The sequence below is a fragment of the Delphinus delphis genome, chromosome X (assembly GCF_949987515.2).
Source record: "Delphinus delphis chromosome X, mDelDel1.2, whole genome shotgun sequence".
Taxonomy (NCBI): Eukaryota; Metazoa; Chordata; class Mammalia; order Artiodactyla; family Delphinidae; genus Delphinus; species Delphinus delphis.
The window spans coordinates 73,600,175-73,622,496 of NC_082704.1; the positions used below are offsets into that span (position 1 = coordinate 73,600,175).

The 22,322-nt window shown below is 37.6% G+C and overlaps 1 protein-coding gene across 9 annotated transcripts in view; it reads right to left on the bottom strand.

Annotated features, from left to right (window-relative positions):
- The window catches only part of HEPH (hephaestin), an 89,306-nt gene that overhangs the window by 54,535 nt on the left and 12,449 nt on the right, over positions 1-22,322 (bottom strand). For 6 of the 9 annotated variants that reach the window (XM_060002937.1, XM_060002938.1, XM_060002941.1 and 3 more), the window contains exons 5-10: positions 21,392-21,646; positions 19,026-19,194; positions 17,722-17,858; positions 4,743-4,874; positions 2,122-2,333; positions 970-1,120 (exon numbers count right to left, since the gene is read on the bottom strand). In XM_060002937.1, coding sequence (XP_059858920.1) covers positions 970-1,120; positions 2,122-2,333; positions 4,743-4,874; positions 17,722-17,858; positions 19,026-19,194; positions 21,392-21,646 — 1,056 coding nt within the window. The remainder of the gene's footprint in view (positions 1-969; positions 1,121-2,121; positions 2,334-4,742; positions 4,875-17,721; positions 17,859-19,025; positions 19,195-21,391; positions 21,647-22,322) is intronic. The other 3 variants (XM_060002945.1, XM_060002944.1, XM_060002939.1) reach the window with 2 other exon arrangements.

Sequence of the window (22,322 nt, forward strand, 5' to 3'; positions counted from 1 at the left end):
CATTAATGTTCTCCTTTTCTGAATGCTATGTCACTTAAAAGCTGTTCCACACAATTTAGCACTTAATTATAGTCTGTCTTGAATATTCTATAATTGTTTCATGGGTGTTAGTTTCATTTCATTGCAAAATGCTGAGAGTTCCTTACAAACTTGGACCATGACTCCCCATTAATTCACTCACCCACCCACCTATTCATTAATTTAGTAGTTCACTAGTTCAATAACTACTTACTATATATTAGACCATGTAAAAGATACACAGATAAACAACAAACAATACTCACCTTTAAGGAGACTACACTCTAGCAGAAGTCAAAAGGCACGTAACAAATAACTACAATATTTTGGAGTGTATGGAACTTGCTATTGAAAGAGTCTGATAAAAATACAATAGTAGTTAGTAAGAGGGTATCATCATCCTGGGACTTGGTAATAAGAAATGAGGAGGAGGTAGCTTTTGAGTAGGGCCTTAGAAAGTAGGGCCTTAGAAGAATTTCCACTGGCTAAGAGCAAAAATGTAAGGAGGGGTATTTCAAGTGGAGGACAAATCATTACAAAAGCATGGACTCAGAAGAGTACAAGGTATGTCTATATAGAGAAAATATCCCTATTTGGCTGGAGTATGGGGTTGGGAAGCAAGAATAGCGGGTGATAAGAAAGAAGAAGATAAGACTGGAAAGGTATCATCCCAGCTTACTCTCCTCATTCTCTAGCGGATTCTTTGTGTGCAGTCCTCATTTTACAGTATCTTTTTCTAGTGTCTCCCATACTGTGTAACACAGAACAAAGCACAAGAAAGGACTAAATATAAGATATGTTATCTTAGGTTTAATACCTTGATGTAGCTTGTCTCTTGGGAAGAGATGACCGATAGGATCAATGTTTTCAGGAATGGATCATGATTAAATCTAGGCTAGATTTTACTTATAATCTCTCAGTTGTAGCTTAGGGTAAAAGCACTCCCCATACCATGCATCCGATTAGAGTCTTGGAAACCCTTGAAATCCTCTGAGATCAGTCGGGAATCCAACATAGCAGCTGCTTGATTGGCATTGCTGTACCAGCTCTTGTTCTCATCCAACACAGTGAAAAGGAGAAAGAATTCTTTATCCACTCCTTTCTGTAGTCCCAGTGGAAGAAAACAGAGTGGGAATAACCACAGTTTCAGCAGTTGTGGACTGTGCAGTTCCAGAGCCCAATGATCCCTGATTATTTTCCATTTCCTTTTCCAAACACAGATCCAAGCCCATATCTCCTGCCTAGAGCTGCAGTTGCTTGCTGTAAAGTTTTTCCTCAGGTAACTTCAAATTGCAGGTGGGTGAAGGGGGTTAGAATAAAGTGATAAGACTGGAGGGGAGGGATGTATGAAAGAGGGCAGGGAAGAGGCACAAGATTGTGCACAAGATTGATGAAGAGGTACAGAGTGTGATAGAAGAGAGCCTGGAATCAATTAAGGGAAGGAGTGGGGAAAGACGGCTGGGAGATCGGGGAGGGGGTGGCAGAGGATTCTATGGGAATGGAGAAGCTAGAAAATAAAAGAAAAAATAATTATACTAATTACTAACTTACTATTATTTTATTATTAATTTTAGTAATATTATTATTATTACTGCTAACATTTACTGAGTCTTTACTAGGTATCAGACACTGTGCCAAGCACTTTATATGGATTATTTTAATTAGTGTTCACAGAAACTCAAGATACCTTCTTCTATTGTTAACCCTTTACTGTAGATGAGGAAACTGAGACAAAGAGAGGTTAAGTAATTTGCTCAAGGTTAAACAGCTAAGATTTATGGGCTGGTTATGAAAGAAGGCAAGAAAATAGTAGGGCAGAGTTAGGAATTAGGAGCAAGGTTTAAGGGCCACTGAGGTTAAAACAATGAGGAGATGTTGGGAGAATATAAAATAGAAAGGAATAGAGACTAAGGAAGATATGTGTTTGTGAATAAAAGAATAGCATGCAAGATAGCATGAAGTCACCAACTATTAATTTCTGATTCAATAACTTTTGTTTTTATTCCTTCACTACTAGAACCCAGTTCCATGCTTAACTCCTATTCAGCAACCCAACCTCATCATCTTCCCAGCAGGCTTTCCAGCCAGAAACCATGGCAATACCTGCTTGCCATCTGCACCCAAGGCACCAGCCTTGCACACAAGCAGGGGGCCCACCAGACCAGAATTTGTATCTCTTATGGGATCAGCAGCAGAGAAGTACATCCAGGTGAGACAGGCAGGATCCTGAGCAGTGGGGCCAGCATTGGGAGGGACTGTCCAGCGGTATGTTACTTTCTCAAAGGGCTTAGCCACCAACCCAGGGCGGGATGAGCCTATAGGAAAAGACATAGAATTCATTACTCACATTGGCTAGAGTGAGTATCATCATCTCCAAACAGTGAAGTAAAGATCATAATCTACAAATGCATTTTGGAGTAGCAGTAGGAGAAGCAGCAACATAAAATATAGAATATTAAAAAAGGTTCTGAGTAGGAGTCAAGAGACTAGAGTTTGGTTTCTGGTTCTGCCACTACTTGTGATATGAACTGGGGAAATTTAAATTTCCCTAGGTTTCAGTTTTCCAAACTCATAGGACCCAAGGATTGAAAGAACTTTTAAAACTTATTTGGAATATCCCTCACTTAAAAACATACATTCATCTCCTCTTGTAGTCCTACCTCTGCTTAAAAGTATCCAGAGATAGAAGACTCACTACCTACCATCATAGCCTGTTTAATCTTTGAATGGTTCTAACTGTTGAACATATTTTCCTCTCTATGTGTATTCATGTATGTATGGATGTGTATATGTTTTGTATGTATGTGTGTGCGTGTGTGTGTATATATGATACTAAGGCTGTAATTCCTTAAATAGACACAAGTCATGGTCAGGCAATTCACAGAAATTTTATTTTATATGTTCAAACCTATTAGTAATCAAATTAGTACAAGTGAAAATATAATTTTTTTGCCTGTCAAATTAACAAAATTTTACAAATTATAATAATCAGTTCTGGTGATAAGTGGTTCAAATGGCACTTACTCCTCTCACTCACCTATTAAAAGGGTAAGTGTAAATAAAAATAACCATTTTAGAAAAAATGTTGACAGAATGTATCAAAAGCCTTAAAAAGTTTATGTCCACAAAAAAAGTAAGATACAAAATAAATACTGAAAAGAATGTTCAACCTAATGCAAATAGAAATAACAGTGAGTTTTGTTGTTTGCTTACAAGACTGACATTTTGACAATGATTAAAATGGCTGCCCTCTGCTGGTGAGGTTGTAAGAAAATGTGTCCTCCCTCTTGGTAACTGTTGATGGAATTCCAAATTGATGTGACTGCAAATTTTTCCAGAGAGCAATTTGGACATAGGTATCAGAAATTTTCATGTGTGCACCCTCTGATATTATTCCACATCTTAAATATATATTCTGATGAAATAATCATAAAAGTAGGCAAAGAAGCATACATAAGGATATTTGTAGTATAATTTATCATATGGTGGTATAATTTAGGATAGCTTTAACTTATTTTTTCTTATTCATTCATTGTTCCTAACTCTTTAAATTTTTAAACATACAAAAAACCTTAAAAGATAGTGCGATAATTACCCTACCACTTGGAGTTGATTGTTAACATTTGGCCACCTTTTTTCTCTTTGTATTTTTTTAAATTTATTTATTTATTTTTACAGTAGGTCCTTGTTGGTTATCTATTTTATCACAGACTTGGCCATCTTTAATTTATCTAAATCTATGTGTATGCTTACTTTTTCTAAATCATTTGGAAGTGAAATGCAAACAAAATGACATTTTACTTCTAAATACATCAGTAAGTATCTGCTATATTACCATAATAACATTACCAGACCTAAGAAAATACCCTAATATCATCTAACATCCAGACAAGGTTTGCACATTGCCCTTGGTGTTGTCTCTTTAATTCTTTTCCCTATGGCATTGATTTCTTGAACATACTAGACCAGATGCATTGTAGAATGTTCTTTTATTCCAGATTTGTCTGTAAGTTTGCCCTTTATGCTTTCAGTATTTTTTGGTATTTTTGGCTTGAGGTTAGCAGGTGTTAATATTATTCTCAGGGAAAACAAGAAATTAACTACCCAATAATCCCACTTCTTGGATTTTTTCCTAAGCTAGTAGTCCAAACCAAATATATATATTCATTCATTGCAACATGATTTACAATATTAAAAAATAATGAAAGCAACCTACATGTCCAAATAATAGAAGATAAGGTAAAATCTATGTGTTAGAGTATTATATAGTCATTAAAATGTTTGTAAGATTATAATGACATAGAAAATGGACACAATATAATGGTAAGTGAAAATAGTAAGACACAAAACTATACAAAATATATCATCACAAATTTTTAAATATATAAATTTGTATAAACACAGAAAAATGTTAAAAGGTATATAAAATATATTGGCAATTTACTTATGAATGAACTTTATTTATTTTATAATTTTCCATGTTTATCAAAATTCCATAATACATGTACTTTCATAATCAGAATATATTTAAATATATTTAAAAGTAGTTGTCTCTTATTGATCCCAGCTCTGTCTCACTAAAATATCATACATTCATTCAACAACATCCGTCCATGGCAGTTAATTCTGCCTTCTTTTCTCTCTTTCACTCCTTTATTTATTTGTACTCTATAGGTACCTGTTATTATCTGTAGCCCACATTACTTGAAACCCTGCCTGCTCACCATCATTGTACACAGTTCCCTCGGAGTCTTTCTCATAAAAGACCCCATGAGGCTGTATGCTGAATGGCTGGGAGGCACGGTTGTAGAAGATCACCTGGATGGTGTCACCCACCTCAGCCCGGATCACTGGCCCTGGAAAATGGGAAGGAGAGACAATGGTAATGTAAACAGGATGATCAGGTAGGATGGAAGTAGGAGAGGGAAGAAAAGTAAAAAAGAAGTGAAAAAGATAGAGAAGTTTTTCCTCTGCAATAAGAAGAATAATCTTTTTCAAGTATATTGCAATTTACAGTTATAAAAAGCACTTTAAAGTCCACCACCTCATTTTGATCTTCAATCACCATTCAAAGGTATAAAAAGCAGATGATATCATCATTTTTCAGATGAGGAAACTGCAGCTCAGAGAGTTGGAACTGATCTGCCCAAATTCAAATGACTGATTAGGAAGAGAACCAGGTCCTGAAGTCAGGGTTTTCTCCTACTCCACTGTCAGGTCCAATCCCATTTCCCCAGTTCCCACAACTGCATTTCCTGGTAGAACTCAACTAAAAATCTGAGCTTGCCTCAATCCTAAACTGAATTGAAACAGATGAAATTATTATAACTTCTAGTCAGGTCCTGGACTAGGTAGTCTAGCCATCACTTCTACACTTACCTTTCTTCCATTACCTACCACATCTAACCTAGCCTGGAACAACTTTGAGATCAACAAGAAATACCAAGACAATACCTTGAGTACTTATGGTGGCTCTAACCCTAGTTCAGGGTTTCTGGCTTAGTTTTTACTCAATTGCTACTCCTAATGTTGCACTTCTGTTCAAAGACTAGGAACCTATACCCCACTTACAATAATGGAAAAAACAACTATACAAAAGATAAGCAATGAAATGAAGACAAAACACACGATAGACCAACTAGATATAATTTATACAGAACACTCTACCCAACAAGAACAGAATACACATTCTTCTCAAGTGCACAGAGGACACATTCCAAGATAAACCATAAGTTAGGTCACAGATTAATCTCAATAGACTTAAAAATATATCATACAAAGTATTGTCTCCATCCACAATGGGATAAAGTAAGAAAACAATAACAGAAGGAAAACTGGAAAATTCACAAAGTTGTGGAAATTAAGCAACACACTTTTAAACAACCATAATATCAGAAAAGAGATCATAAGGGAAATTACAAAATATGTAGAGGAAAATGAAAATGACCACACAACATACCAAAAGATGAGAGGTAGTAAAAGCAGTGCTAAGCTGGAAACTTATACCTATAAACACATTTAAGAAACAAGAAAGTTCACAAACCAACAACCCAACTTTACAACTTAAGGAACTAGGAAAATAAAAGCTAACAAAACCCAAAGCTAGCAGAAGAAAGGAAATTATAAAGATTAGAGCAGAAATAAATAAAATAGAGAATAGAAAAACAATTTTAAAAGTCAATGAAAATGAATATCGAGAACATTCAAGATGGTGAAGGAGTAAGACGTGGAGATCACCTTCCTTCCCACAAAACATCAAAAATACATCTACATGTAGAACAACTCCTACAGAACACCTACTGAATGCTGGCAGAAGACCTCAGACCTCCCAAAAGGCAAGAAACTACCCATGTGCCTGGGTAGGGCAAAAGAGAAAAGTGGAAAAAAAGACAAAAGAATAGGGATGGGACCTGCACTTCTGGGAGGGAGCTGTGAAGGAGGGAAAGCTTCCACACACTAGGAAGCCCCTTCACTGGCAGAGATGGTGGGTGGACAGTGGGGAAGATTTGGATCCATGGAGGAGAGCACAACAACAGGGGCACAGAGGGCAAAGCAGAGAAATTCCCACACAAGGATCAGTGCTGACCAGCACTCACCAGCCAGAGAGGCTTGTCTGCTCACCCACTGGAGCAGGAGGGGGCTGGGAGCTGAGGCTCTGGCTTTGGAGATCAGATTCCAGGGAGAGGACTGAGGTTGGCTGCATGAACACAGCCTGAAGGAGGCTAATGCACCACAGATAGCCAGAAAGGAGTTGGGAAAAAGTCTGGAACTGCCTAAGAGGCAAGAGACCATTGATTCGGGGTGTGCGAGGATAGGAGATTCAGAGCACTGCCTAGACGAACTCCAGAGATGGGCGCGAGCTGCAGCTATCAGTGTGGACAGCAGAGGCGGGTATGAAACACTAAGGTTGCTGCTACAGGAGATCAGCTCGGTGCTTTGTGACCACCTGGAGGGGTGGGATAGGGAGGGTGGGAGGGAGGGAGACACAAGAGGGAAGAGATATGGGAGCATATGTATATGTATAACTGATTCACTTTGTTATAAAACAGAAACTAACACACCATTGTAAAGCAATTATACCCCAATAAAAATGTTAAAAAAAAGAAGCATGTGTGCAAGCACAGGTCACTATCCATACACACACACCTCTCCCCCCAGGAGCCTGTGCAGCCCGCCACTTCCAGGGTCCCGAGATCCAGGGACAACTTCCCTGGGAGAACAAACAGTGTGCCTCAGGCTGTTGCAACATCACACCAACCTCTGCCGCCTCAGGCTCACCCTGCATTCCAGACCCCTCCCTCCCCCTGGCCTGAGTGAGCCAGAGCCCCCTAATCAGCCACTCCTTTAACCCCATTCTGTCTGGGTGGGGAACAGATGGCCACAGGAGACCTACATACAGAGACAAGGCCAAAACGAAAGCTGGAGCTGTGCGAACAAATAAGAGAAAGGGAAATCTTTCCCAGCAGCTTCATGAGCAGTGGATTAAATCTCCATAATCACCTTAATGTACCCTGCATCTGCAGAATACCTGAATAGACAATTAATCATGCCAAAACTGAGGTAGTGGACTTTGGGAGCAACTGTAGACTTGGGGTTTGCTTTCTGCATCTAATTTTTTTCTGGTTTTATGCTTATTTTAGTTTAGTATTTAGAGCTTATTATCATTGGTAGATTTGTTTATTGATTTGGTTGCTCTCTTCCTTTTTTTAACATATATATTTTTTCCTTTTTCTCTTTCTGTGAGTGTGTATGTGTATGCTTTTTTGTGTGTGTTTGTCTGTATAGCTTTGCTTTTACCATGTGTCCTAAGGTTCTTCTCTCTGTCCGTTTCTCTTTTTCTTTTTGTATAGTTTTTAGCGGTTGTTATCATTGGTGGATTAGTTTTTGGGTTTGGTTGCTCTCTTCTTTCCCTCTTTTTTAAAAATATTTTTTACTTTTTATTTTTAATATTTTTTTCTTTTAAATATTTTATTTTTCTTTATTTTATTTTTTTCTCCCTTTTTTTGAGCTGACTGGCTGAGAGGGTCTTGGAGTTCCAGCATGAGCCTCTGAGGCAGAAGAGCTGAGTTCAGGATATGAGTCTACCAGAGACTTCCCGGCCGCACCTAATATCAAAAGGCGAAAGCTCTCACATAGATCTCCACCTCAATGTTAAGACCCAGCTCAACTCAAAAAAACAGCAAGCTGCAGTGCTGGAAACCATAGGCCAAATAATTAACAGGACAGAAACACAACCCCACCCATTAGCAGAGAGGTCACCTAAAATCATAATAAGTTCACAGACACCCCAAAACACACCACTGGATGTGGTCTTGCCCAGCAGAAAGACAAGATCCTGTCTCATCCACCAGAACACAGGCACCAGTGCCCTCCACCAGGAATCCTACACAACCCACTGAAACAACCTTACCCACTGAAGGCAGACACCAAAAACAATGGGAACTACGAACCTGCAGCCAGTGAAATGGAGACCCCAAACACAGTAAGTTAAGCAAAATGAGAAGACAGAGAAATACACAGCACATGAAAGAGCAAGATAGAAACCAATCATCAGACCAAACAAATGAAGAGGAAATAAGCACTCAGCCTGAAAAACAACTCACAGTAATGATAGTAGATGATCCAAAATCTTGGAAATACAATGGAGAAAATACAACAAACGTTTAACAAGGACCTAGAATACTAAAGAGCAAACAAACAATGATTAACAGCACAATAAATGAAATTAAAAGTTCTGTAGAAGGAATCAATAGCAGAATAACTGAGACAGAAGAATAGATAAGTGGCCTGCAAGATAAAATAATGGAAATAACTACCATAGAGCAGAATAAAGAAAAAAGAACAAAAAGAATTAAAGACAGTCTCAGAGACTTCTGGGACAATATTAAACACATCAACATTCAAATGATAGGGGTCCCAGAAGAACAAGAGAAAAAGAAAGGCACTGAGAAAATATTTGAAGAATTATAGTTGAAAACTTTCCTAATATGGAAAAGAAAAGAGTCAATAAATTCCAGGAAGTACAGAGAGTCCCATACAGGATAAATCCAAGGAGAAACATGCCAAAACATATATTAATCAAACTATTGAAAATTAAATACACAGAAAAAATATTAAAAGCAGCAAGGGAAAAGCAACAAAAAACATACAATAAAATCCCCATAAGGTTAACAACTGATCTTTCAGCAACAACTCTGCAGGCCTGAAGGGAGTGACAGGATATATTAAAAGTGATGAAAGGGAAAATACTACAACCAAGATTCCTCTACCCAGAAAGGATCTCATTCAGGTTCGATGGAGAAATTAAAAGCTTTACAGACAATAAAAAGTTAAGAGAACCCAGCACAACCTACCAGATTTACAACAAATGCTAAAGAAACTTCTCTAGGCTGGAAACACAGGAAAAGGAAGAAACTTGCAAAAACAAACCCAACACAATTAAGAAAATCATAATAGGGACATACATATCAATAATTATATTAAATGTAGATGGATTAAATGCTCCAACCAAAAGACTGGCTACATGAATACAAAAACAAGACCCATATATATGCTGTTTACAAGAAACCCACTTCAGACCTAGGCACACGTACAGACTAAAAGCGAGGGGATGGAAAAATATATTACATGAAAATGGAAATCAAAAGGAAGTTGGAGTACTGATAGTCATATCAGACAAAATACACTCTAAAATAAAGACTACTACAAGAGACAAGGAAGGACACTATATAATGATCAAGGGATCAATCCAAGAAGAAGATATAACAATTGGAAATATTTATACACCCAACATAGGAACAGCTCAATACATAAGGGAAATGCTAATAACCATAAAAGGGGAAATTGACAGTAACCCAATAATAGTAGGGGACTTTAACACCCCACTTTCACCAATGGACAGATCAACCAAAATGAAAATAAATAAGGAATCACAAGCTTTAAATGATACATTTAACAAGATGGACTTCATTGATATTTATAGGACATTTCATCCAAAAACAACAGAATACACTTTCTTCTCAACTGCTCATTGAACATTCTCCAGGATGGATCATATCTTGGGACACAAATCAAGCTTTGTCAAATTTCAGAAAACTGAACACATATTAAGTATCTTTTATGACCACAACTCTATGAGGCTAGATATAAATTACAGGAAAAATGGCTAAAAATTAAAAACACATGGAGGTTAAACAATACACTACTTAATAACAAAGAGATCACTGAAAAAATCAAAGAGGAAATCAAAAAATACCTAGAAGCAAATGACAATGAAAACAAACCGACCCAAAACCTATGGTATGCAGCACAAGCAGTTCTAAGAGGGAAGTTTATAGCAGTACAATGCTACCTTAAGAAACAAGAAAAATAAACAACCTAACCTTACACCTAAAGCAATTAGAGAAAGGAGAACAAAAAAAAAAACCCCAAAATTAGCAGAAGGAAAGAAATCATAAAGATCAGATCAGAAATAAATGAAAAATAAATGAAGGAAACGATAGCAAAGATCAATAAAACTAAAAGCTGGTTCTTTGGGAAGATAAACAAAATTGATAAACCATTAGCCAGACTCATCAAGAAAAAAAGGGAGAGGACTCAAATCAATAGAAGTAGAAAAGAAAAAGGACAAGAAAAAACTGACACTGCAGAAATACAAAGGATCATGAGAGATTACTACAAGCAACTCTATGCCAATAAAATGGACAATCTGGAAGAAATGGAGAAATTCTGAGAAAAGCACAACCTTCCAAGACTAAACCAGAAAGAAATAGAAAATATAAACAGACCAATCACAAGCACTGAAATTGAAACCATGATTTAAAATCTTCCAACAAAGTCCAAGACCAGATAGCTTCAAAGGCGAATTCTATCAAATATTTAGAGAAGAACTAACCTATCCTTCTCAAATTCTTCCAAGATATAGCAGAGGGAGGAACACTCCCAAACTAATTCTACAAAGCCACCATCACCCTGATACAAAACCTGACAAAGATGCCACACACACACACACACACACAAACAAAAACTACAGGCCAATATTGCTGATGAACATAGATGCAAAAATTCTCAACAAAATACTAGCAAACAGAATCCAACAGCACATTAAAGGGATCACACACCATGATCAAGTGGAGTTTATCCTGGAAATGCAGAATTCTTCAATATATGCAAATCAATCAATGAGATACACCATATTAACAAACTGAAGGATAAAAATCATATGATCATCACCATAGATGCAGAAAAATCTTTGACTAAGATCAACATGCATTTATGATAAAAACCCTCTGGAAAGTAGGCATACAGGGAACTTACCTCACCAAAATAAAGGCCATATATGACATACGCACAGCCAACATTATTCACAATGGTGAAAAACTGAAACAATTTTGACTAAGATCAGGAACGAGACAAGTTTGCCCACTCTCACCACTATTATTTAACATAGTTTTCAAAGTTTTAGCTACAGCAATCAGAGAGGAAAAAGAAATAAAACGAATCCAAATCGGAAAAGAAGAGGTAAAACTGTCACTGTTTGCAGATGACATAATACTGTACATAGAGTATCCTAAAAATGCGGCCAGAAAACTACTAGAGCTGATCAATGATTTGGTAAAGTAGTAGGATGTAAAATGGAGACATATACCACATTCTTGGATTGGAAGAATCAACACTGTGAAAATGACTCTACTGCCCAAAGCAATCTACAGATTCAATGTAATCCCTATCAAACTACCAATGACATTTTTCACAGAAGTAGAACTTTTTTTTCACAATTTGTATGGAAACACACAAGACCACGAATAGCCAAAGCAATATTGAGAAAGAAAAACCAAGCTGGAGGAATCTGACTCCCTGACTTCAGACTATATTACAAAGCTACAGTAATCAAGACAGTATGGTACGGGCATAAAAGCAGAAATATAGATAAATGGAAGAGGATAGAAAGCCCAGAGATAAACCAATGGACTATGGTCACCTTATCTTTGACAAAGGAGGCAAGAATATACAATGGAGAAAAGACAGCCTCTTCAATAAGTGGTGCTGGGAAAACTGGACAGCTACATGTAAAAGAATCAAATTAGAACACTCCTTATCACCATACACAAAAATAAACTCAAAATGGATTAAAGACCTCAATGTAAGGCCAGACACTATAAAAGCCTCAGAGGAAAACACAGGCATAACACTCTGTGACATACATTGCAGCAGATCCTTTTTGATCCACTTCCTAGAGAAATGGAAATAAAAATAAATATAAACAAATGGGACCTAATGAAACTTAAAAGCTTTTGCACAGCAAAGGAAACTATAAACAAGATGAAAAGACAACCCTCAGAATGGGAGAAAATATTTGCAAATGAAGCAACTGACAAAGGATGAATCTCCAAAATATACAAGCAACTCATGCAGCTCAACAGCAAAAAAAAAAAAGCAATCCAATATAAAAATGTGTAGAAGACCTAAATAGACATTTCTCCAAAGAAGAGATACAGATTGCCAACAAACACTTGAAAGGATGCTCAACATCACTAATCATTAGAGAAATGCAAATCAAAACTACAGTGAGATATCACCTCACAACAGTCAGAAAGGCCATCATCAAAAATCTACAAACAATAAATGCTGAAGAGGGTGTGGAGAAAAGGGAACCCTCTTGCACTGTTGGGGGGAATGTAAGTTGATACAGCCACTATGGTGAACAGTATGGAGGTTCCTTAAAGAAACTAAAACTAGAACTATCATATGACCCAGCCATCCCACTACTGAGCATATACCCTGAGAAAACCATAATTCAAAAATTGTCATATACCACAATGTTCATTGCAGCACTATTTACAAAAGCCAGGACATGGTATCAACCTAAATATCCATTGATAGATAAATAGATAAAGATGATGTGGCACATATATACAATAGAATAATGCTCAGCCATAAAAATAATTGAAATTGAGATATTTGCAGTGAGGTGGATGGACATAGAGACTGTCATACAGTGTGAAATAAGTCAGAAAGAGAAAAACAAATACCGTATGCTAACAAATATATATGTAATTAACGAAAATGGTTCTGAACAACTTAGGGGCAGGAGAGGAATAAAGACACAGACCTAGATAATTGGCTTGAGGACATGGGGAGGTGGATGGGTAAGCTGGGTGAAGTGAGAGAGTAGCATGGACATCTATACACTATCAAATGTAAAATATATAGCTAGTGGGAAGCAGCTGCAGAGCAAGGGATATCAGCTCTGTGCTTTGTGTCACTGTAGAGCGGTTGGATAGGGAGGGTGGGAGGGAGATGCAATAGCGAATGGATATGGGGATGTATGTATACATATAGCTGATTCAATTTGTTATACAGCAGCAACTAACACAACATTGTAAAGCAATTATACTCCAATAAACATATTTAAAAAAATCAATGAAACCACAAGTGGTTCTTCAAAATGGTCAACAAAATTGAAAAATCTTTAGTTAGATGGAGTAAGAAAAAAGTATAGGAGATTCAAATTACTAAAATCAGAAATGAAATTGGGGACATTACTACTGATTCTACAGAAGTAAAGAAAAAAATGTTTATAAGAGATTATATAAAAAGATTATAAGAAATATTATTTAAAAGATTATAAAAAGATTATAATTTGTTTGTAAACCAACAAATTGGAAAACCTAGATAAAATAGACAATTCCTAAAACAGAAAACCAACCAAGAATTAATCATAATGTAATAGAAAATCTGAAAGACCTATAAAGAGATTGAATCTGCCATCAAAAATCTGGGAATTAAGAAAAGCCCTGGACCTGATGGCTTTACTTGTGAATTCTACTAAACATTTAAAGAAGTAATACCAATTCTCAAATATTCCCAAAAAAATTGTAGAGGAGGGAATACTTCCTAAATCATTCTATGAGGTCAGCATTACACTGATATCAAAGCCAGGCAAAGATATTACAAGAACACCACGCACCAATATTACTTATGAACACTGATGCAAAAATCCTCAATGAAATACTAGCAAAACAAACTCAGCCACATATTAAAAATATTACACTGTAAAGCAATTATACTGCAGTAAAGATGTTAAAAAAATAAAAATACATTCAATTCTAAAAAAAGCAAAAAAAAAAAAAAACAAAAACATTACACACCATGACTAAGTCGGTTTTATTCCTGGAATGCAGGAATGTTTCAACTTACAAAAATTAATCAATGTAATATATTATGTTAAAAATGAAGGGAAATAATGATCATGTTAATTGATGCAGAAAAAACACTTGACAAAATTCAACACCTTTTAATAATTAAAAAAAAATCCAGAAACTAGAAATAGAAGGAGTCTACTTCTATATAATAAAAGCCATATATGAAAAACCCACAGCAAACATCATACTCAATGTTGAAAGACTGAAAAGTTTTCCTCTGAGATCAGGAAAGAACAAGGATGCCTGCTTTTACCACTTGTATTCAACATATTACTGGGGCTTCTAGCCAGATCAATTAGTCAAGAAAAAGAAATAAAAGATATCCAAATTGGAAATGAAGAAGTAAAATTATCTGTTTGCAGATGATAAGATCTTTATCATACTTATTTAGAAAATCCTAAAGTGCCCACAAAAAACTGTTAGAATCAATGAATTAGGCAAAGTAGTGAGATACAAAATCAACACACAAAAGTCAGTTGCACTAACATTGAAAAATCTGAAAAAGAAATTACAAAAGGAATTCCATTTATAATAACATGAAAAGAATAAAATACTTAGAATTTATTTAACCAAGGTTGTGAAAAACTTGTAGAATGAAAACTACAAAACATTGCTGAAATAAAATAGATATAAAAAATGGAAACAGGGCTTCCCTGGTGGCACAGTGGTTGAGAGTCCGCCTGCCGATGCAGGGGACGCGGGTTCGTGCACTGGTCTGGGAAGATCCCACGTGCCATGGAGTGGCTAGGCCCGTGAGCCATGGCCGCTAAGCCTGCGCATCCAGAGCCTGTGCTCCGCAACGGAAGCGGCCACAACAGTGAGAGGCCCGCATACCACACACACAAAAAAAGGAAACACATTGCATGTTCATAGATCAAAAGACTTAATATTGTTAAAATGTCAATACTACCTATAGATTCAGTGAAATTTCTATCAAAATCTCAATGATGATTTTGAAGAAGTGGAAAAACCCTTTCTAAAATTCATATGTAATCTCAAGGGACTCCAAATAGCAAAATAATCTTGGGGAAAAAAGAACAAACTAGAAGACATCACATTTCCTGATTTTAAAACTTACTACAGAGCTATGGTAATCAAAACAGTGTGATATTGGCATAAAGACAGATATAGAGACCAAAGGAATAGTATAGAGAGCCCAGAAATAAACCCTTGCACATATGAGGATAGTCTTTTAAACAAATGGTGCTGGGAAAACTGGATTTCGATATGCAAAAGAATGAAGTTGAACCCTTACCTAACACCATATGCAAAAATTAAATAAAAGTAGATCAAAGATCTAAATGTACCTAAAACAATAAAACTCTTGGCAGTAAACATAGGGCAAAATATTCAGGATACTGGATTGGGCAATGATTTCTTGGCTATGACACCAAAGACACAGGTAACTAAAAAAATAAACATATTGTATTTCATGAAAAAAAATTTTAAGTGTGCATCAAAAGACACTACCAGCAGAGTGAAAAGGCAGCCCACAGAATGGGAGAAAATATTTGCAAATCATACATCTGACAGGAGATTAATATCCAGAATATATAGAGAACTCCTAAAACTCAACAACAAAAAAATAATCCAACTAAAGTTGCGCAAAGGACTTGAATAGACATTTTTCCAAAGCAGATATACAAACGGCCAATGGGCACATGGAAAGATGCTCAACGTCACTAATCATCAGGGAAATGCAAATCAAAACTACAATAAGCCAACTCCTCACACCCATTAGGATGGATACTATGAAAAAAATCAGAAAATAAGTGTTGCCAAGGATGTGTAGAAATTGGAACACTTATGCACTGTTGGTGGGATTGTAAAATGGTGCAGTCACTGTGGAAAACAGCATGGTGGTTCCTCAAAAAATTAAAACTAGAATTACCATAAGACCCAGAAATTCCACTTCTGTGTATATACCCAAAGTAATTGAAAGCATGTCTCAAAGAGACATTTGTACACCCATATTCATAGCAACATTATTCTAAACAGCTAAAACGTGGAAGCAAACCAAGTGTCCATTAATAGATGAGTGGATAAGCAAAACTACAATGGAAATTCTGCAATATACTACAACATGGATGGACCTTGAGGACATTATTCTAAGTGAAATGTTAGTCACAAAAAGACAAATATTGTAAAATTCCACTTATATGAGGTGCTTAAGGTAGTCAAAATCATAGAGACAGAAAGTAGAATGGTGGTTGCCAAGCGCTGGGGGGAGGGAAGAATGGGTAGTTATTTTTTAATGAGTATAGTGATTCAGTTTTACAAGATGAAAAGAGTTATGGAGATGGATGGTGGTGATGGCTGTGCAATGCTATGAATGCATTTACTACCATTGAACAGTGTACTTTAAAATGGTTAAGATGGTAAATTTTATGTTATGCATATTTTACCACAATAAAATATTGAAGAAAAACAAGGACTGGGGACCAACACTGAATACCAGCTAATGATAGCTCCTTACTACTCGCCACCCACCCTCTTTCCCAAACCCAGGTGGGTTTCTTCTCCTTATATCTCCCTATCCAGCTAATGAAACAGCAATTGTCCATGTTCAGGTCTCCTAAAATCAACTGGCACAAACCTATCCCCAGAATATGGTCCATTACTTTATTTCATTTTCAAAGTTTTTTCCCATCTGATCTATCTTATTTCCTGCTCTACCAAGTGACTAAGCCACACCAAACCTTCCTATAGTAATTCAGTGCTATACTGTGATTTAGGCCTTCTAGATACCTTCTCTAAGGTCAGGCCCTAAGCTTTGTTCCACATCCCTCACCATAGCAAGCATGTCTGCATGTCATGCCAATCTGCTCCTGGTCCCGTATTGCCAAGAACATGAACAGTCTTACTGCCTTATATAGCCCTTCAGAAATACACCTAGAGAATAACGTTTAAAAGTGTGATATGGGGCTTCCCTGGTGGCGCAGTGGTTGAGAGTCTGCCTGCCGATGCAGGGGACATGTGTTCGTGCCCCCGTCCAGGAAGATCCCACATGCCGCGGAGTGGCTGGGCCCGTGAGCCATGGCCACTGAGCCTGCGCGTCCGGAGCCTGTGCTCCGCAACGGGAGGGGCCACAGTAGTGAGAGGCCCGCGTACCGCAAAATAAAAAAAAATAAAAATAAAAAAGTGTGATATGTACAACACTGCTATCAGAAGATGTTCAATGAAAAAAGGTTTCAGTAGCAAAGCAAATATAGAAATGCTATATACTCTACTCCCATCTTGGAGATTCATGATGAACAAAAATAAATCCAAGGCTCTGGGAAGCCCTGCATCAAAGAACACTATTTGACTGTTTAACTTAGTGTTTTGCAGACAAATTCAGACCTATAACACTTTCTCACAAAACACTCATCTCTTGGGACTCACTTTGGGAAATGTTGGTCTAGAGTGTGTTTCTGAGCTGTCATCAGCCTCCAGTTTCTAAGCCCTTCCCAATTCTCTGGCTCTAGTCAATTAAATTCACAAGTTAAGGATTCCTCACCCAGGATTCCAAGATGCTTATCTTCCTCCAGCTGCACCTTTTCCTGGAATGTCTCATCTTGGAAGGCTTCATATCGAACTTTCCAGTAAGTACCCCCGATTCGGCTGGAGCTCTTCTGGAAGAATTTATCTGAGCCACTGGCATACAAGGAGGCAAATGTCAAATTATTTAGCCATGTGTCAAATAGGTTTCCATCTCACCCTTTTTCTCATCAAGTTATGGATCTTTGTGATTAGGAAGGACCTCAGAGATCATCCAGGTTAACTTCCACCCACTGAAGGTATTTCCTCTGGTGACAACACAAATTAACAATACACAGCTTCTGCTTGAGCCTTTCCAAGATCAGGGAACTTATTTTCAGAGAAAGCAATTCCTTTTACTGTTGTATAGAAATAGGCTGAAATCTTCTTGCTTGTAAGTTCTAGACACTGGGATCAGTTTTGTTCTCCAGAGTTAAGTAGTCTTACATCTGTCCTTAATCATCCTCAGGTACTCAAGATCCTTTCTTCCCTTAATCAATAATATCTTTCTTTCAAAAATGAAAACCCACTAACTTAACAAGACGAGCTGCAGATTCTTAGAAGCCATGCTGACACCCAAGTGCCTACTTTCCTATGTTTTCTGCAGATTCATTCCATTATGTCCTACTGGAAGAATAAACATGATTGGGTGTCCTAGGATATTTCTCCATAAACTCTCTTAGTCATCTATCAAGTGCCTCTTTTGAAAAACCTTGAATCACTGATAGACCAGTGAGTAAGTATAACTTAAGGCTTAGCAACTGATTAGGGCACTAACCTTCTACTCTATCTTGCCCACATCTGAGTCATGGATGAGGCATGAGAATTTGGAGAAATTCCTCCAAAAGGATGAGCATGGAATGGCCACAGGCAGGTTGCTTCCCCTCTTCCTACACTTCTCAGAGTGCATTTTACACTTCAGCTTAAATGTCTCCTTCAGACTATGGTAAAGAAAGGAAGGAGCAAAGACGTAAATAATTAGTAAATTATTTTAAATGATCCGGTCCCACCTGGACCTTCTTTTCTGCTTGGACTCTTTGCTGGGAATATGACTCTTTGCTTGGACTCTTTGCTGGGAATATGACATAACCATACAAAAAGTTTTATAGCTCCCCAAGAGCAAGCACTTCTGGGGGCTACAAGAATTTGGCTATCAGTTGTGCCATGTAACTTCAGACAAACAATGATTGTGATCCCCAAGTGAAGTGAGAGATTTCTGAGAGGGAATAATAGGTGTGTGTTGTTGGGCCCAGGAGTAGGGAGAGGGAATACACTACCTCTTACCTGCCTGGCTCCCTCAAATTCTTCCCCGTACTCCCATCATGCCCCATTGGGCCGTAGTCCCATTGAATCTCATGGGCCTCAATGAAGTACTGCCGGACTTTGCCTGTGAGTAGGTTCATGGGAGGTGCCATGGAGCAAGACTTGATCTTGTAGAGTGCTTGCATGCCATCTGCAGGAAGAACATCATGGCTAGCTCCATTCCACCCAAAACATCTTCTACCCAGGTGACTCAGCTTTCTCCTTCTCCTAATGTTTCCCCCTTCCACCTTCCACTAGGCTCTTTACCCCTGCCTCCAAATGGGCTACTTTCTCTCACTCCTAAAGAGCCTAGCTGGGAGAGAGAAAGCCTATGTGGGAATTCAAATATCTCCACCTGCTCACCACCATTGACTCATTTACCAGACCCTTGCTCTTGCCTCTGCAAAATGCTTACATTGTAGCAACATCACAGAGCTTGAAGTCAAAATACCTGAGTTCAAGTCCAAGACTTATCCTTATCTATAGGACCGTAGGCAAGTCACTTCCTAGACCTGAGTTTAACCCCTGATTTGTAAATGGGAGAATAGGGAAATCTACCACACTAGGCCCATGGGAGCATCAAATTTTAAAAAGAGGAGTAAGTTATTTGTAAAGTGGGAAGCTCCCAAAGTAATGGAACATCATCTACACATGAAGATGAAGCTTCACACTTGGGACTGTCAGGAAAATTCAGATTCTAAGTAGTGTTTCCAAATGTGGAAGATGTTACATTGAGGCATAATGGTAATGGATGATGCTGTGTTATATTTGTTTGGCTAATTATAGAGGTCATTCAGGTACATTATCTCATCTGAGTCTCACAACATCCCAAGGAGATTTGAAATTTGAAATCAGAAATCAGAGGTATGAAGAAGGAGGAGGTAAGGATATTCATTTTTGTTGAATGTGTACTATATGCCAGGCCCTGTGTCAGGTGATTTACATATGTTATCTCCTTCAGTCCTCATAACTAGCCTATGAAGCAGACTTTTAATGTCCCTTTTTGAAGATTAAGAAAATTAAGGATCAGAGAGGTTAAGTAAATTGCCCAAGATTACATAGCTAGTCAGAGGTACAGTTGAGATTTAAGTGCCTATCTTTTAACTGCAAATTTGAGTACTCATTTTCTTCTCTTGTATCCAGGATCTTGGTCTCATCATTCCCCCATCTCTAAGATTCAAAATCCCATTATCTCTCTGAAACCTCATTACAACTTTATATGGTAGGAATCATTATTGCAATCCTCATGAGGAAACATAGACTCAAAAAAGTGATATGTCTTATCAAAGGTAACTAACTGGTGGAACCAGGTTTTGAATCCAGGCTTGTCTGGCTCTAAGGCTTATGTTTGTTTCACTATTGCACTGCATCCCTAACCTCCATCCACATTCATACTCTCTTATCCAGGTACATCTGGTACTGAGGGCAGACCCTGGACAATGGAACATGAATACCTGGCTCCTATTGGGTCAAACTTACCATTCCAGAATCAATATCCCACCAGTCTATAATTCCTCACCTACTCAAATCGACTTTCACATACTCACATATCATTTTCATGACTTTCACTTGATTTACCATACTTCAAATAATTCTAGAAAGTGAGAGCTGAAGATCTTAGAAACTATTTAAACCCAATCCCGCATTATATATATATATATATATATATATATATATATATATATATATATATAGCAAATGAAGCATAGAAGTGGGAAGGGATTTTTCCAAAATCACATAGAGATTTCTTCAGTTTTCCACAGAGCTGAGACAACTTGAACCTTCTAATCACCTACCTAATGCTCTTTCCATTGTCTCATAGGTTCCTCTGGTCCTCTGATGTTTCTCACTGCACAGGGCCATTACCTCAACCATTCTTCTTCTAAAAACCAAACCTTCTAAACCTATTGCTGTTGGATTCTAACTAGAGTGTCACTACTTGCCCACAATACTCCATGATCTCCTGAAAAAGCCTTACTCTTCTTTAACTAATTACTCCTTCACTCCCTGTTCAATCAGCAGCAAATACTATCAGGTCTTAATTCCTTAGAATTCTGAGCAAAAAAAAGGCAGCTTAAAAGTTCACTCATCCATTCCTATACCACCTTATGTTAGAGATGGGGAAGATGAAACTCAGAGAGTAATGCCCCAGGTCAACTTGCAATTTAATGGCTGAGCCAGGAAAGAACCTGGAATCCCAGAATTCTAGTCTAATGTTTCATCATTTATATCCAACTATCTCACCTGAAAGACCAATTTTATGTCTCCAGGTCAGAAACCCAGCCTCCTGATAATCATCACTGCCACCTATGTCCTGTATCTGAAAGATCAGAGATGTTGGATCTCACCTTGCAAGTGACTATTCACTTGACAGCTAATTAACCAGGTGCCAGGTTCCCGGGGTACCATCTCAGCAGTCACAAAAGTGGCTGGAAAGATATGAGCCACATCAGTACGGTGGCCTCGGATGGTCAGCATCTGTCCATGGAAGAAAGCTGTGTGGACATCTACCTCGTTGCCCATGCCAAACAAGTGCCAGGCCACACGCTTCTGTGCACACATGCTCAGATCTGGTAAGTTTCCAAAGACAAAGCCATTGATTGCTGCAAAAGAAAATATCAGAGTTAGGAAAGGACAGCCCAATGAGAGAGGCCTTACCATCAGACAATAATAATAGATAACATTTAGATGAGGATTCAAAGAGCACACTGTGCTGACCATATGTATTATCTTATATAAATCTCACAAACATCCCTGGGAAAGAGGCAGAATTCACTGTTATTATGTAAAAAAATGTGAAAATCAAAGCTCAGAGAGCTAAAGTTACTTCTCTCCCAAGACCACAAATCTATTATGTGGTAGAGCCAGGATTCCAACCCAGAAATCTGAGGAAGCTTTCTAAGAAATGGAGTTTATTTTACAAACTTTCTGTCCATCTAAACCAATTTCCTTCTGAAATTTCCACAGGACAGCTGTCAAGTTAGCTAACTAATTATCATAGTTATTACAAGCAATTGGTTTAAAACTAAGGGAAATTTGAGCTGTCCAAGCCATACTTTGCATCTTCCCTCTGAGTTTTCACCTCCCCTTGGGACTCTCTCATTTTGCGCCCACCTCTGTCACCAAGTAAATCACTCCCAAAAATAAATGAAAGCAAAATCACTTACTTTCATTTCTAAACTCAGTTCTCTGTCCATGCCCCAGGCTTTCGTGCCTTTAGTTTGTTTTAAATTTAATTAAGATGGGCAACTCCCTTATGGGAAATCATTTATTTTCTCT